Source organism: Acartia tonsa, chromosome 5 (assembly GCF_053477335.1).
Source record: "Acartia tonsa isolate MP-2025a chromosome 5, ASM5347733v1, whole genome shotgun sequence".
In the NCBI taxonomy this organism is placed as follows: domain Eukaryota; kingdom Metazoa; phylum Arthropoda; class Copepoda; order Calanoida; family Acartiidae; genus Acartia; species Acartia tonsa.
This window is the reverse complement of record NC_137264.1, coordinates 4,526,448-4,542,820: the sequence shown is the minus strand read 5'-3', so window position 1 is coordinate 4,542,820 and position 16,373 is coordinate 4,526,448. Positions and strand designations below refer to the sequence as shown.

The 16,373-nt window shown below is 31.8% G+C and overlaps 2 protein-coding genes across 3 annotated transcripts in view; one reads left to right on the top strand and one right to left on the bottom strand.

Annotated features, from left to right (window-relative positions):
• LOC145318567 (uncharacterized) overlaps positions 1–6,602 on the top strand; it is a 121,279-nt gene extending 114,677 nt beyond the window's left edge. Inside the window, exons 35-39 of the mRNA XM_080159936.1 lie at positions 1,848–1,991; positions 2,407–2,454; positions 2,759–3,166; positions 3,382–3,509; positions 4,089–6,602. Coding sequence (XP_080016062.1) covers positions 1,848–1,991; positions 2,407–2,454; positions 2,759–3,166; positions 3,382–3,509; positions 4,089–4,306 — 946 coding nt within the window. The 3' untranslated portion in view covers positions 4,307–6,602. The remainder of the gene's footprint in view (positions 1–1,847; positions 1,992–2,406; positions 2,455–2,758; positions 3,167–3,381; positions 3,510–4,088) is intronic.
• Positions 6,603–7,304: 702 nt separating this feature from the next.
• LOC145318568 (cytochrome P450 2C55-like) lies at positions 7,305–14,832 on the bottom strand. 2 transcript variants are annotated; one of them, XR_013879381.1, is made up of 11 exons: positions 14,584–14,832; positions 13,778–13,870; positions 13,043–13,170; positions 12,526–12,679; positions 11,737–11,869; positions 11,178–11,237; positions 10,544–10,627; positions 10,016–10,086; positions 9,466–9,546; positions 7,912–8,613; positions 7,305–7,738 (listed from the first exon to the last, which is right to left on the bottom strand). XR_013879381.1 is itself a non-coding variant. In XM_080159938.1 (10 exons), the coding sequence occupies exons 1-10, from the start codon at positions 14,624–14,626 to the stop codon at positions 8,498–8,500; spliced, it is 963 nt and encodes a 320-aa protein (XP_080016064.1). In that variant the 5' UTR covers positions 14,627–14,832; the 3' UTR covers positions 7,305–8,497. The 2 variants fall into 2 exon arrangements, 1 of the variants encoding a protein (XP_080016064.1); XM_080159938.1 differs by having other exon boundaries at positions 7,305–8,613.
• Between the last annotated feature and the right edge of the window lie 1,541 nt (positions 14,833–16,373).

Sequence of the window (16,373 nt, the reverse complement as noted above, 5' to 3'; positions counted from 1 at the left end):
TCAAAAAAGATAGAATCTATATTGCATTATATAAAAATCATGAACATAGTAAGATACTTTACTTTAATAACTAACCTTTTGTTATTCGAAAACATTTTTGAAATTTTAAAAAGTATTTGTTAAATTCTCTAATATTTGAAAAAAATGCCCCCTTTTGTCAAAAAATAAAATTTTTGAAATTTTCGCTATGAAACTTTGCACCGTTAAATTCTGAATAATTTTAGGAAAGTATTTCTAAAATTTATATATTTATTTAGTCCACTGAACATTCTTTATAAAAGTGTCAAGTTAAATTATTTGTATTTTGTTTTGTATTATTTGTTTAGAAATTATGATATTTAGTAGATCTTAAAATCGTAGAAATCACTTTAAATCATATAAATAAAACTTTTTTAAAATTTAGTTATGAATTATTTAATGTTGTTATTTATTGCTTCGTATTATAGACATCTTTCCGCGGTTAATAAAATTAAAAATTCTAAGATTAATCCCAGTATTGTTGGCCCTGGCAGGCTGATGACCAAGGTCAACAAAACAAGTATTAATTTTTATTTTTTAGTCGTAGAAAAATTGTCTATAATACGATACGATACATAATTTTTCATTATGATTTAAAAATTACTATATTTATTTATCTCCTTGATTTCATTGTTCTGTTAAACTACAGTGTGTTTTTTTTATGAGAACTTTTTTGAAAGCAATTTTACCCCACTTATAGTTATCAGAATTTAATGATTAATGGCTTATTTTCTTCGTTTTTTAAGGTAATTTATAAAAACAACAAACAAATATTATAGTTTTAGTCTAAAAATGTAAAATTTAAAACTTAGGTGTCACATCTAAAAATGGTTTTAGCGCATTTTTCTTATGTTCTACCTTTTGCAAGAATGGCTGCAAAACGCTTTAAAGTTGAGAAATAGAGCTAAAAATTGATGCAGATTCTATTGGGGACATGTACTAGAATATATTAAAGTTTGAAGGCCATATCTCAATCAGGGAGGGAGTACTGGCCCTCCAAAGTCAACTACTGAAAATCAAAAAAAAATTCTTGCAAAGAGTATAAGATTTAAACATAAGAAAAATGCGCTAAAACCATTTTTAGATGTTGTCACCAAAGTTTGAATTTTAGATTTCTGTACTTTTTAATTAAAAAACTGAAATATTTTTTTAATGTTCTATTAATTGCCTTAAAAAACGAAAAAAATAAGCCATTAATCAATAAATTCTGATAACTATAAGTGGGGTAAAATTGCTTTCAAAAAGTTCTCATAAAAAAAACACACTGTATTTGTATTTTCAAATACTTTTCTCTGTTATTAAGATATTACATTATTAGTTAGTGCATGAAATTAATGATTTTTTGTCTTTGTTATGTTTTTTTAATGTTTCTTTGCATGATATTTCTTATTTTCTCTGTCAACCATCACAATCTAGAAAATTTTTGTATTTTATTTATTTTTTTATTTTATTGAAAAGAGATGTGCAGAAAAAGATTTTAGCATGGAGGAAAACCTTTACAATTAAGCTTTGAAGGCCAGAGGTTTTTTCTTTAAATCCTGACTTCTAAAGCTTCTGCCTTCTAGTTTTTTTTCTACATATTATTACATTTAAATGCAAATTATACCAATAAAATCGTAGAAATTGGCGGCTGATTTTGGCTCAGTGTTTTACATTGATTGAGTATTAAAGGTTTTTGGAGTTATATCTAAAATCCCCTGTTCTAATTTTATTTCTGACCATCCGCATTAATTTGTTATTTCATATTTAGTTTATAAAGAGATTTTAAAGTAGGTAGAATTTTTTTGTTGTAAATTACCTAAATTGATCATTCTTTTCAATGTTTTTAGTTACAACAGTGAATCCTCCTTGCCTACGAAGCCCCCGACGCCAGCACGTCCGACACCCCCCTCCTACTCTACTTATTCTCGCAGGATGATGTCCAAGACTCGGCCCAGCACTCCCAGATACCACAACAACCCACCCAACAATAGGGATGTACATTTCTTGTAAATTAAACAAACTAAAAATTCTTATATTAAAGTGACAGTATATGTGTCTGTCTGTGTGTGCAGAAGATTCTCGCTAACCGCTGAACCGATATGGGTTTACAGTGTAGCTTCTCATAGGTCTTGGGAAGTTTTATAACTATTTAGGGGAGGCTACCCCACCGCCTCCTCCATAGAGAGTGGTTACCCCTCCAAAACTAAAATTAAAGATAGGAGGGTTGACTTCCCCACCTCAAGTTATAGATAAGTAACCTTACAAGAGCTCCTGGGGTGGTTTTAGTGTATTATATGTTATAAATTAAAGTCTTGGAAATAAAATATTTATGATACTCCATACTTGCAAATGCACTGATATATGACTATTGAACTGTATAGAATGTACATACCTGTCAATATGCAGCACTTGTTACACCAACAATAACACTAATTATAACAACACTAGTAGCAGGCAAGTAGATAAATATCTAGAAACTGATAGATTTTCTCATTTGTAGATTTAATACTAACTTGCTTAACTTGAAACCTTAATATTGACTAAATTGCCATAAATTCTTTTATTATTTTAGATATGCTTTTTTTATTCAAATAGTATATTAAAATTGTCTACATCTAATGAACAAAATTTAATTTTCTGTGACTTTTTGCCATGACATTTTTAAAATTTACTTATCTGTCTTTTTTGTTAGAATACCTAACTTTATGGTTACTTTGTCTAAAATACCAAGATACTTATCCCTAATTACAACTACTAGTCAGCCCCGGAGTCCGAGTGGTTCCAGATACACCACAAGAATTCTGGATTCCCCCCACATGCTAGCAAACAGAATCAACAACCAGTACCCAACCACACCCGCCAAAAACGGTCATTATTACCAAGACCCCGCTGCCGGCGGGACCCCCGTTTATGGACGAAGCAACGGTGGCCGTAGCATGTCCATACCTGGATTATCATATAACGGGGATGCAAATTTATCCGTTATAAATTCTGGTGTGATGAATCATGGCGATACGAGAGACAGTAGTAATTCGGCGATGTCCCGTGATGGTAGGTCGCCGACAAAACGTGTAGAATCGCCAGTTTCGGCGGGATGTGGCAGACATACGGCACGTAGAGCTGAGTCGCCAAGGCATTCCTCCTGTAAATCACATATTCAATCAAGGTAAGTTGAAATTATAGTTTGTTACTATCTCAAAAAACGCGTTCGCATAGAGCTTTACTACACAAAAAAGAACAAACTTTTTTAGTAGTAAGTATATTTCGCTTTATTTAGAGTTCAATTGTATCCGTTTATTTTGCTTTGCTATTTTTTGATGTAGGTAACCTTGTTAAAGATGTTAATCTTAATAAAATCATAACTATTTGTTAAATTTTCAGTGGAATGCAGATTTATTCTAGCAGTTATGGTAACAGTACCCGACACACCTGGCTCAACAACAACATCCTCAATAACAACAGCTCCAGCAAGAACAGCCTCAGTTGTGATAGTGATAAATCTTCCACAGGTATGCTGTTGTTGTTCAGTTGACTTAAGTTTTTGCATGTATAGGGAAGAGATACAACCTTAGGAGGGTTAGTCATAAATACTCCAAATTTAGATGTTTATTATTTAGTACATAATCCGCAGAACTTTCGTAACGCGGAACACTGTAAGTTGAAACACTCCCGCTCGTTGAAGAATGGTTATGGGTTATGAGTCTGTGTCTAAAATGTGTCATAAATAATAACACTAAATTAAAACTTATTACAATGCAATTGCACAGTTAAAGATTTTTATGCAAAATATAGATTACAAGACTTTCTAAAGTGCAGTCCTTGAAAGGTTTGCTTAGGGATAGCTATCATAACAATCAATTCTCCAAAAGAATCACGAAACCTTTGGAAGTTGGGTGGGGGGTATATTTCGTTTTTTTTAAATGTAACTGAAGAGGGGTGGGTAAGAAGGGGAGGAAAAGGGGAAGGGGGTTGTGGGGAAATTTTCTTTTAGAATTGTTTGTCATAATCACATTCCCTTTTCCCTGGGTTTGCTTTTACTGAACTTTACAGGGATTTATTATGACTTAAATTTGAATATTATTTTTCAGGAAGTGAAAAGCAGAGAAGTAAAGGATGTCCCAACTGCTCCAACAGCTCGCGGGGAGCTTTCTACACAATTTGTAACAGCTGTTCATCAAAAAATAATGGCGGCAAAACTACGAGTGGGTCAATATTGAGGGCAATTTCTGTGGGTAGGATTTCATCTAAACAGGACAAATATTATTCCAAGGATGGAGCTCTTTGTATCTCAGTTCATGATAAATAAACAAATGCATAATATGAAAATCTACCAATAACATCAGAGCTTCTTCTTTTAACCAACCAATAGTGATTAAGGTACTTGCAAGTGCATCAGACCAATAGTGAGCATGGGATGAGCTCTTTGCAACGAAATAAGTGAATTCTTTGAATTATACTCTTTGCAATTTAAAATTTAACTTAGATCTTCCGGTGTATTAGTCTTCTCTACCTATGTATAAACCAGTTTCAAATTTCTCAGTGACTATTTCAGAGTATTTACAACATTTTTAATATTAATGATATTTGTAAAAAATAGTTCAAATTGTATGTAGTTGGATGTTTAAACTTCTTCAATTTATGCAGTATATATTTCAATCCAGAGCTTTTTAGGTAAATCCAGAATAGCTTATAATATAAATGACGAAAACTTTTGCTTCAAACAAACTTTAATTGTTTTGAAAATTATTTTGTAAGATCTCATATTTAAATAGAAGTAGCAATTATTTTTAACCCTATTTTTAATACCTAATTATTAAAATAATCCAATAGTAGTACCTACTAACAATCCGTTTATTATTGTAATTGTATAAAAAAAAGATTTTAGTTTAGTTTAGTGATGTTCGTCTCTAGTCAGTTTATTTTAGTTAAGAATTTCTAGTACAATAATATCATATGATATGAGTATTTATTAGCAATTGTTCTTGCAATCGCCAGTGTTGCATTTCCCCCTCTTTCCCCAACCCCTACTTATTAAGTACTATTTGATGAAAAATATTGGGATGCTCTTATTTTTAGTTAAGGTTAAGTCGAGTGGTGTGCTGTAGGGTAAGGACCCGGCAAGGTTAGGAATGGTTAGGTATAAGTAAAGTTTTATTTGTGAATAACAATTTTGAGGGGGGGGGGGGTGTTTGTTAAACTGGCAAATAAAGATATTTTACCCAATATTTGTGCATATACATTTTTACTTTTAAAACTGATTTTTTTGAGTAAGTAATCTAAGAGGTAGTCCTTGGATCTGGTATTACGACGTTAGTCGGTTTTTTTTTATTAAAGGATTACATGGTTTTAGTATCACTAGTCGGAAAAACCTGTCAATTGAAATAATGCATTTAATCTTTTATAGTATGACGTACATTCATTATTTTTAAAAAGCTTTGCTTTATAAAAACTTACTATTGATAACAATAAAACTATTTTATATTTTTAGTAAAGATATTTTTTATTTTCACCATAATCAACTTTTTTTATGGGTTATTTAGGTTAGTTTAAGTTTAGTCATAGGAGGAAAGTTATGAAAATTTAGGCTTAAAAATGTTAGTTTAGGTAGAGATTAGCTTTAAGGAAAACTGTTTTCGATAATATTAGGTTAGGTAAGTTAAGCTTTCAGTGGTTAGTTCAGGAAGTGGGGATTTATTTGTTATTCTATAAGAAATTCATAATGAAAATCTAAAAATATCTTTGCTAGTTAAATATTTAACAAACTATCAATATAGTTATTAACTATGCTCATGAAAAGTAAAATTAATATCTTTAATTATGACTCAAAAAGTAAAATTTTAGTTAAAACTTAATTGATTAAAAAAATGTACCATTGAATATAATAAAAAATTATTGTAATGACACATACTAATATAGGTATTTAAGCTTTTATTACCCTTAACTTTATAATAATATTGTATTAACATGATAATGACCCATTATTAATTAATAATTTATGGATAGGTTTTTTATTCAGGTGTATTAATACAAGAATTATTTATCTAAGCCTAGGGCTGTAAAGAAAACTAGTTAGTTCCTCATTTCGTAATGATTTTGGTGCTAAAAGGCTATTGAAATCTTTTAATTCATTTCCTTATAGTAGGTTTTTTTTATTATGTATAAACTTCAGGGATCTAAAGGGATAAGGCAATGGCCGATAAATTGATGTGCATCCCCAATGATGATTCACAAAATTATTATAGATTAAAAATTTTACATTTGAAATGGCTACAAATATCATCAAGTCACAAGCTAAAGTGCTGTTCAATGTTTTTTATAGTTTTTTTTTTGGGGGGGGGGGGGAGTAAGGACTCAAGGAGGGCTTTTGCTTAAAAAGTAAATAATTCTTATATTTTTATACCTGATATTAAAACCTATCATGACATCTGTGATATTAAATCTGTAATGAAATGTTTGCGGATTTATTTGTTGTATATTGTGTATACCTATTACCTACCTATATCTAGAGATTATGTATGGATGCCTATTTGGATATGTAATAATGTATACCTATATTCATCATTATATTTTACTTTTTGAAATTGATAAATTCTTAGATCTAGCCGAACTTATGTTATTTGTTCTTAAAAGATCATCATAAACTGAGTTCAACTATGTTATACAAAAAAATCGAAATCATCCTAACTTATTCTTAATCCTTCATTAAATCACCATTAATTTATGCATTATAGAACAATTTTCTGTTTTCATATTTTGCAAATCGATTCCTGTAGCAGTTGGGCACAATTTAGAAAGCGTAGCCATTTGAAGATGTAATTATTTCATTGAATTTATTTTCAGTTTGCCAAGAATATTTTTGTCCATCCGTTCAGATGAAGCATAAGATCTTGCTAACCGATTAAGCTTTGCTTTTCAGAGAAGACTATATAGGCTTTTATCTCCAGGGATCTAAAGGGATAAGACAATGGCCGATAAACTGATGTATATATTACGGATGATGATACACAAAATTACACCTTTTAGATAGTTATTAGTAGTTAAAACGTTTTGACACTCAACTTTATGAAGCAACCAATCAAAATTTAATAAAAGTCCCAAAAGTTGTTTAGGCAACGAATAAGAAAACTTTGGGAGCTAGTGTAATAAACCGCCCAATGTCTCATCCCACTCTCACAGAAAATGCTGAGGTTTTATACTGTTGTCTTAAATTAAATCGATTATAATTTCCATTATGGTTTTATTTAGAATGATTACCTAAGTTAAGGGCGTAGCCGCGTTAGTATGCAAAGATAAACTAAATATAATTTCGAGTATATTGTTTATTACATTATGTAAAAATATACAGATCACTTTATATATAAAAAAATGACAATGCAATTTTATTTCAATAAAAATATAAAAAATTTGTCAGAATTTATAACAGATTTATATTTGGGATCTACTGAAGTTCACGGTTGAAATTTAATTGAATGCTTAGGAGGCGTTTGGCCCAACAAAGCACACGACAAAAATGTACACTGCTAGTTTGGCTTTCTTGTAAAGTTGAATCACATGTATATTCGGCCGTTAGGCCGACATCACAACCTATAAAGTTCTTTGTTCGAATCCAGCAAAAGTTTACCGTGAAATTGCGTTAGATACCCTATTTTCTTTAATATTTAACAAAACTGTTTGTAATAATAAAGATTTTTAAAATCAAATATCATTTATATCAGACTTAAATTTTATCAAACCTGACCTGTAAGTTACATGACATTGACCGGCAAGATCTCAAACGGGTGTATAAAAAAACAGTCCAGAAAATAAGGTTTTATAAATTTTGGCCTATGTATGAGCAACAAAAAATTATTGAATAATGTATAAAACTTTTCAATTCTTATTTTAATGTGGAGTTTCGATCATGTTCCTTACTTAGGTCAGGTGTAGATAGTACAATAGTGATAATAGTATTAAGTAGTAGTAGTGATTAAGTAGTTTTTCAAAAACTTTCCTTCCTTAAACCTTGTTTTAGGAAGCTCTATATAGGAAATTTTTGCTTTCTGGGAAATTTTATGGGCCAACAAATATTAATTAAAATAGCCTAATAGTATTTTTTTCATAAGGTTGTGATTTTAACTAGGTAGGTAGGTAATAAGTAGAATAAAAGAAAATATTTGATGTAAAACAAGATTAAAATAATAAATGTTAAGGTCATTTATAAAGTTATATCACAACCATAAAAAGTGTGTGTGGGGGGGGGGGGGAGGATTTGTTTTAAATAAATCCCCAACCCTAAGGTTTAAAAATGCATAAAACAGTAGATTAAAAAATGCTCAAAAAATTAAGTACCTACTTTAGTACTTATACTTAGAAATTGCATTCTGATGCTTTAAAAAAAATAAAAATAATATGATTTAAACTTTACTTTAATACTTTACAAACAATGAGGAATATAAATTCTTGTAAAAAAAAGTAAATATAGTAATATTGTGCAGTTCTGACGATTTGATAATGTGATTTAAGTTTTACAAATGATGATAGAATATTTAGGAACTTGATACTTGTGATGAATATCTGCATACTCTAGACAACGGAAGGACCTCCACCCGCACATATCTGGACCAAGGCACATGTCTGAAAAAGATTAGTTAACATAAAAAAGAATGCATTTTTAAAAGGATAAAAAAGTAAAGCCTCATGAAACCCAAAAGAAACTATTTTCTGAAACTTTAACGTACTTACAAAAATTGAAAATAAAAACGATGACATTACAAAAAAATTTGATTAGATAGAAAGACATACACTAGGGTTGGGCCGGATATCCGGTCTGGTCGGTTATCCGGTCATTTTCAATATCTGGCCGGATACCGGATATTAAAACTATCTGGTTACATGATATCCGGCTGATTTCTGACGCCGGATATCCGGTAAATTGCCGGATATCGAACATTGGCCAGATATCCGGCCGGAACCGGATATCCGGCATTAGAAATACGCCAGATATCCGGTATGCGGTATCCGGCCCAACCCTAACATACACCTCAATACTTTACAGAAAAAACAACCAATTACTGCTTAGAACAATAGGTAAAAATTTAAAATCCTATAAAAAAAAATTGGTTAAAAACGACACAGAAGCAGGGGAATTATAAGACGTGACACACACAAAAACTTTTTGGGAGTCATTGTTTTGAAGGCCCTGCAAATAAGGAGAAAGCCTGAAAAATAATTGTTATAGAAGTAGAAGTACGTGGATCAATTGCGAATTTAAAATTGATAGTATGTAAAGGTAAAACATTATCAGGATGTGGCCTGCCAGCCACAGAATGTAAAATTTTAAGAAAAAGATCAAGCTTCTGAAATCAAGGTTACCTTACAGCATTCAAACTAAAATTTCTTATTTAAAGAATTTACAATTTTTTACAATTTTGCTGTTTACTTTTGAACAAAATTATCTTGTAAATGTAAATGAATTGTTATCATTACCTGACTTTTGAACAGTGTGTGATTGCATTTTTGACATTTTGACAAGCAGGTAGATTATTAACAGGAAGCGCTTTTCCGTCTACAGATAATTTAAACTTTATGCAACAAAAATAACATTAATTAGGTCAATTCTTATATAATAAAAAGGAAGTCTGTCTAAGTGCAACCTATTTAATGACCGATTTCTAAGCATTTAATGGAAGTAAAAAGATCAAACACCATAAAAAGGTGTTTGTCTCTATGTCTAAAGAAAGTTTTCACAAACTGATATGGCTCTCCTTAACAGTGAAGCTTCTCATATGCCCATAGAAGGTTTATGACTATTTTGAGCGAGAGCACTTCCAACGCTCCAAAGAGAAATCGCCCCTTAAAAGAAAAATACCATTCCTCAAATAATCCTTTTTTTACTTTTTCTTCTTAAACTAAAATTGTAAGATTAGGTAAGTTCCCCCTCGTCCCTGAATTGCCCCTAGAGGCATTTAGAAGCGTAGCCGCTAGTGACAAATATAGCCATGATAGAAATCTTGCATAACAAAAGTTTAAATTTCCTTGAGATTTAGTGTTTGTAGAGATTCGTTGAGATATTTCTGAACTTGTAACAACAGTTTCCTTACCTCACTCCTACAAATAAAAATAAATTTATAAACAGAATATCTTAAAACATTGGTATTTTGAAGAAACAGCGGCGGTACCACCGTTTATTTCTAATCTATTATAAAAATAATCTTATGTCAGGGCGTGGAGCCTATGGATTAGGTAGTCACCACATTTCTAACCTGTCAAAAATTGAGTCGTTATTATGTCAACATAAGTATGTAGTAGTTAAAGTGTCATTACACTTTCGATATAATGACGGCCATAACTATTTTTATTGAAGTCATATTAACGTAATTATAGTCAAAGATTTATTTTGAAATACTATAACAATATCATGTCAGTCACGAGCACTGCTCATTAAAGCCATATAGTCGACACGAACCCTTGAAATTGCGAACAGTTTCGACAGAGTATACGAAACATAACAAATCTCATAATGCATTAATAAACACAAGAAAACTGAGTTTTAAAGAAAAATTACCTAGCAATTTTGTTTTTCCTCCATCCGCCAAAAATTTGAAAGAATAAACTTCTCCAACACAAAGGTCTCTCCAATAATACCTCACTAAAATAAATTTCAATATCATTACTGGTACGGGTTAAAGGAGCATTCATAAAATACATTTGAAGAACATAAACTAATACATTAAAATATTTAGGTATAGGATTAATAGAGCATATAATCGAAAAAATTAAAATAATATCAAAAAATTAAAAGCCTAGGTAGGTACTATAGAGAAGTATGCATCTTTTTTAGTGTAGCGTTTTTTCACTAAATTAGCTGGAAAACAATCTAAGAGAAGCCTAATTACTGAGTTGATACTGGCGAGGCTGCTGTAACTATCACTTTAACGTCAGGTTGAACATTAGCAACCCAGGATAACTAAAGGAAGCCAAATATCTCTTTTTCTGTCTAAACACCCAGAGTTTTTTTAGGTTAAGTAGCACTCATCAGATAAACTCTATGATTAAACGACCATTGCCTGGAAGTCCTAACTGTGCATGGTAATGAGTTGCGCCTGTTTTGGCCCAAGGCATTCCCTAAGAGAAGCCTTATACATAATGTTTTTTATTCCCCGGTCAGGTCTATTATCATTAATTCTAAATTGAATAACCTGAGATTTTCAAAGACTTCGTCCTCAATACCATCCTCCAAAATAATATCACTGTTACTTCTGAAACAAACATATCATTAATATCTAGCCTAAAACCTTTCCTCAAAAAAAATCTAAATTAAAAATCTTTTCTTTCTTTAATGAAAGGATTTTTCTAACCTTAAAATTATTCAACAACCATAATTTTTTTAATAGTAAATGTAGGAAAACATTGTTCGTTGGTGCAATATTATTAAGTCAATAAACAGGCGCAACTTATTACAATAATATCTTTTAAACAAAGTCGTATAATCTCAAGATCAAAGTGAAAATCTCGAAACCTTAAAAAAAGGTTTGTGTAATTTGAAGCATGACTGACAGGCAGACAATACCTACAATGCAGCTTTTCATCTTCAATAACAGCCGAGAAAATCACATTTCCCCCATATGGACCGACTGACGGGCTGACAAAGTTAATTATGGAGTAACTTTGCTACTAACAACGATCGTGTAATTTTCGGATCAACCATGCATTGCACAGAATTATCAATCGGAAACATAATTATCTGAAAATACTTGCTTGAGCAAGGTTTTTGAAGAACATGGGCTGAGTGATGTAGGACTTATGAGCCCATTTTCCAGGGCCACTTTTTCATCCTCTTCCCGGATTTTTTGTGCTATCAATCTCAACAATGCCGCGTCGTCATCTCGTACTAAAATTTAAATAATTTAAAACCTTCATCCAATCCAAAGTTGAGTTTTTAAAATAAAAATTTTTGTTTTATACCATTTTTGTACTATTACTCTACAGAAACCCTCCTCTTATTTAAAGCTACATACAAAAAAAAACGGGTTTCATGCCCCATTGGGGCTGTCATGAACCTAATAACTTCACCTAACTTTACCTAACCTAAAATTACCATTAAAAGTTTTTGGTCAACTTTAGGCTTACTTAAAGTAACTTGAAAGAATGTAGAATATTTGAGATGGTTGCGAGGCATAAATAATCTTACATCTTGTTTTGAATCTTTGTATAAAAGACCGCTTGTTACCAGATTATACTGCTATAATGCCATGATATTATAAAATACCTGCAATTTTACATTTGAACAATAATGTAAATAAAAAGGTTAAGTACACCAAAAAAGAAAAATAAAACCATAGAATAAAAGCCTTAAAAAAACAAATAATATTCCTCTCATTTTTTAAACTGAAATTCTTTGTTCTAGAGTTAAACCCCCTCAGCCCCAACTAAAATAAATTTTTGGTTTTATTAAAAGTATTTGTAAGGAGGGGGGGGGGGGGTATTTTCGGGGCCATGTCGCTAAGGAGGAGGGGGTAGACGACTACCCCTTGTAGGTATGTTTACCTTTAAGCATTTGAATAAAACTCAAATCCCACAAATTTTGTAGATAGACAATTTCTCTTTGCTTAATCTTCCTCTGGACAGTTGTAAATATTTGAACAAAATCATTGATGGTCGTGTTCTCTACTTGCTTCTCCTTCACAGCCGGCATAATACTCTGAACAAAATAATTTTGTACAAAAAGTTTGGTTTAAACCATCTCAACTGTATTATCTCGAGAAAAAAAACTGGACTGTTTACTATTTTATATTTAAAACAGCTTCTTCGAGATTCATACTGTTTTTAGGTGGTAGCAACCAAAGCAAAAGACATCAACCATTTAATTCAAGATCTTTTTCATTCGTTGGTCTTATGTTAATTTGAAGTTTTTGTTCTAGTGAATGGTGAAGTGGATTTATGCCCCACTGAAGAATTTGGTAGCTGAATTCAACTAGGTACTACAATTTAAAAATGTAGCACTGAGAAACGCCCAACAGGGACGAATTTTAAAGTAGGTGAGCTAATTTAAAGATAGACATACCTCCAAACCATTGATAAAGACAACTTTCTGTCTGTAGCACTTCATAGTGAATATGTTTCCATAAAGAATAAAGTTTTTCTCAATCTCCTTAATGACCTCATTGATTCCAAGATAATAGCATAGGCTACCTAAATACAAATACCGAGGATGATAACATCTAGACGTAACCAACTTTAACATTCCTATTAAATCACAGGACATATTGAGCTAGATGCAACAACAGTGCATAAAATCTTCATAAAAATATAGGTATCTATCTATCTAGAGTAGCCAAGACGACTAATATATTTCACCAGATTATACATCCCTGTAGCTAGGAATGAATGAGATATCTGTCCTTAAATCTATTCATAGATATGAACTGACCCAGTAAGGCAAAGAATCTTCCCGACCAATAAAGTAGCTACCCTACTTTATATCTATTTATAAGGATCATGGAAAGAAAACGAAGTTGCCGGTTTCGTCGTTTTTTCACAGAAGCCTTTCTCCTATTTCTAGCCCCTGCGGGGGGCTCTAGCCCTGCGGGGCAATCATTAACATTTACTTAACCTAACCTAACCTAACCTAAAATAACCCTTCAAAAGCTACTGTGAAAATACGATGAAACCGGCAACTTTGTTTTCTTTCCATGATCCATTTATAATAATACCTACCTAGGAAAGGGTATTTAGTAGAACCAGAGGAAACTACCTGGGAACTTAATTAGCTACCCGACCTTATATGAATAATACCTACCTAGGAAAGGATATTTAGTAGGACCAGGGGGAATCTCCCCGATCCAGTCATTCTGTGCACATCTCAGTAACAAATAATATATACAGGATATACCTAAAAAGGAAAAAAAATCTTTGGTAGATGGATTTGGATTTATGTAGAGTATGACAGCTGCCATAATAAGTTTATGACTTCCTATGTAATAAAATGAATAAGCATGCTTCAGGTCTGGTGTTCAATTATGAGCCTCTCAAAAAAAGTCTTTGTTTTTTCTAAAGATATCTCACACTTTATTTTCAGGGAGTCTTGATGTTAGTCATAAGATGGTTTGAAGCTAAACCCAATATAACACGTTTTCCCAATTGGTAGTGGGATTTTTGTCTATAGGAAAACATATTTTTAACTGTACAATGGAAGATAAGAATTTGTCTCAGTTTGTATTTAATACGAACATATGAAGAATTAACAAACATAGGGCGAACATATCCTTATAATAAAGTAACAGGATGTGTCTTTGTCGGTTTGTTAACCGCTAACCGCTGAACCGATCGGGTTCTCCTTAACAGGGTAGTTTCTCATAGGTCCCGGGAAGGTTTTAACTATTTTGGGGAGGGTACCACCACCCTCTCAAGAGAAATCACAAAAAAATCTAATTTTTTTTCTATAGAGACCTAAACATAGCAAGGCATCGTAGAGACTTGAAAGCAACATTTTTAGGTATTGTATTATTTTTTTTTTAAGTTAAAGTGCCACTAGAGGCCTCTAGAAGCGTAGCCGCTAGTACTATATAATAATAAAGAAGCTGCACTACGATGAAAAAATCTCACTTAATATAACAGCAGCTACTCCAATGACAACTTCTTGCACCATTTTCCTTTCAAAATTTGTAAATTTCCAGTTTTGTTCTCCAGTTTTTAATTTTTCTGTTTTATGGTCTCCAGGTAAAATGTTTCCAAGTTGCAGTTATCCAGTTTGAATCAGGTTTTTTTTTAACAGAATTAATTGTAGGTTGAGGGGTGTAACACATATATGTACATTTTTCACATTATGATTTTTCTGAAAAGTTAAAACATTAAAATATGAAGCTTCCTTAATTATAGGTTCAGGGAAATTTTAATATTATTTCTCGTATTCATTCGAATCCGGTGGAGAGGAACCGGTTCTCATCCATACGAAAAAACTATGTCTAGCATCGTATTAATTATATCCAGCTTTCTAGGAATATAAAAATGTACAATCATAAGATTAAAACCAGTTTTTTAAGCCCGTGCCTTCGGCATCTCGGGGCTAAAAAAAACTGGTTTTCATCTTATAATTGTACATTCTATATCCGCGGAAATCGGTTTATAATACGATGCGAGAAATAACTATTAAAGTTTTGTTCATAAGGTGTTTTTAAGGTTTATTCAAGAAAAATATAAATTTAAATGTTTTCTTATATGGCATAGAAACAATGAATGAACTTTCTGAAAAAACTTTGATGCTTAAGTAAAAGTAGATTAAGGTTAAAATAGCCACCGTAGGGGAAGAAGCCTAAAGGGATGGGGCGCCACAGTTTTATCCCCCGCTAGGGTTAGTACTATATTTTTAAAAAATAAAATACAAATATGGGAAGGATTCGGTGATACAAAAATAGATTCGAGTAAGGGCTCGCAAAAATATTTAATTTGTGAGGTTTTTTAGAGTAATATAAAATTAATATGTTTAATACCATTTCAGATATTTCTACCAAGCATAAACAAATCAAAAAAACGCAGTAAATATGAAACATGTAAGAGAATATAGACACATCTTTAACCTTTGTCTGTCCAATTCATATAATAACACCTTAAAATAAGAAAATAAACTTTCCCCATCAATTTTCAAGGTTTGTTTTTGTTTTGATTTTCGACTACGCATAAAATCAGCTGATAATAATGATTACGCATTTAGAAAAGACGACATTTCGAATGTCTTATTTAAATTATCACGTAATCAATAATACAAAGTAGTACGATGTCTGTCTGTCTGTCTGTCCGTCCGTCTGAAGCTAACCCCCCCAAAAACAAAAAAATCCCCCCCTTATTTTTTATTTTGCTCTGCTACAGGCTGCATTTTTTTTTTTTTTTTTGTAACCTTCGTGGAAGGTTTCCACACTTTTTTTACCATCTCTTGGGGCAAAGCCCCTAGAGGCTAGTGGCGAATCCGCTAGTAAGGATATTATAATTCATTAGAAGATAAGCAATTCTTTCACTTGAGTTTGTCATTTAAAAGGCTACTTTGTGATTTATTTGCAACAAGTGGCTCCGCCCCTAGAGGCTTCTAGGGGCACTAGTTGAGGGAAGGGGGGCACTCTGTATTCAAAAGTATAGAGAAGGAAAGAAAATAGACTAAAACATCCTAAGATTTAAAATATAATAGCATAAATCCATCCTGGGACCAATATGGAGCCAAAAATTAATCTTGCTAGTCCGGTTGAAAATTATCGAAATCTTAGCTACAGACTGAAAAGTATTATCACTTTATAAAATGAAATCTAGGAAGCTTCACTGTGAAGGAGAAGCATATTGGTTCAGTGGTTAGTCCGTACTAAAGACAGACAACCATACTTTTTTTAGTGTGATTTCTCTTGTAAGGT

Coding starts and splice junctions, on each gene's coding strand:
- LOC145318568 (XM_080159938.1), bottom strand. CDS start 14,626: ATGGTGCAAGAAGTTGTCATTGGAGTAGCTGCTGTTATATTAA. Junction 13,871..14,583: donor AGTAGCTGCTGTTATATTAA/GTGAGATTTTTT, acceptor TTTCCTTTTTAG/GTATATCCTGTATATATTAT. Junction 12,680..13,042: donor TCTTTATCAATGGTTTGGAG/GTATGTCTATCT, acceptor TATTTTGTTCAG/AGTATTATGCCGGCTGTGAA.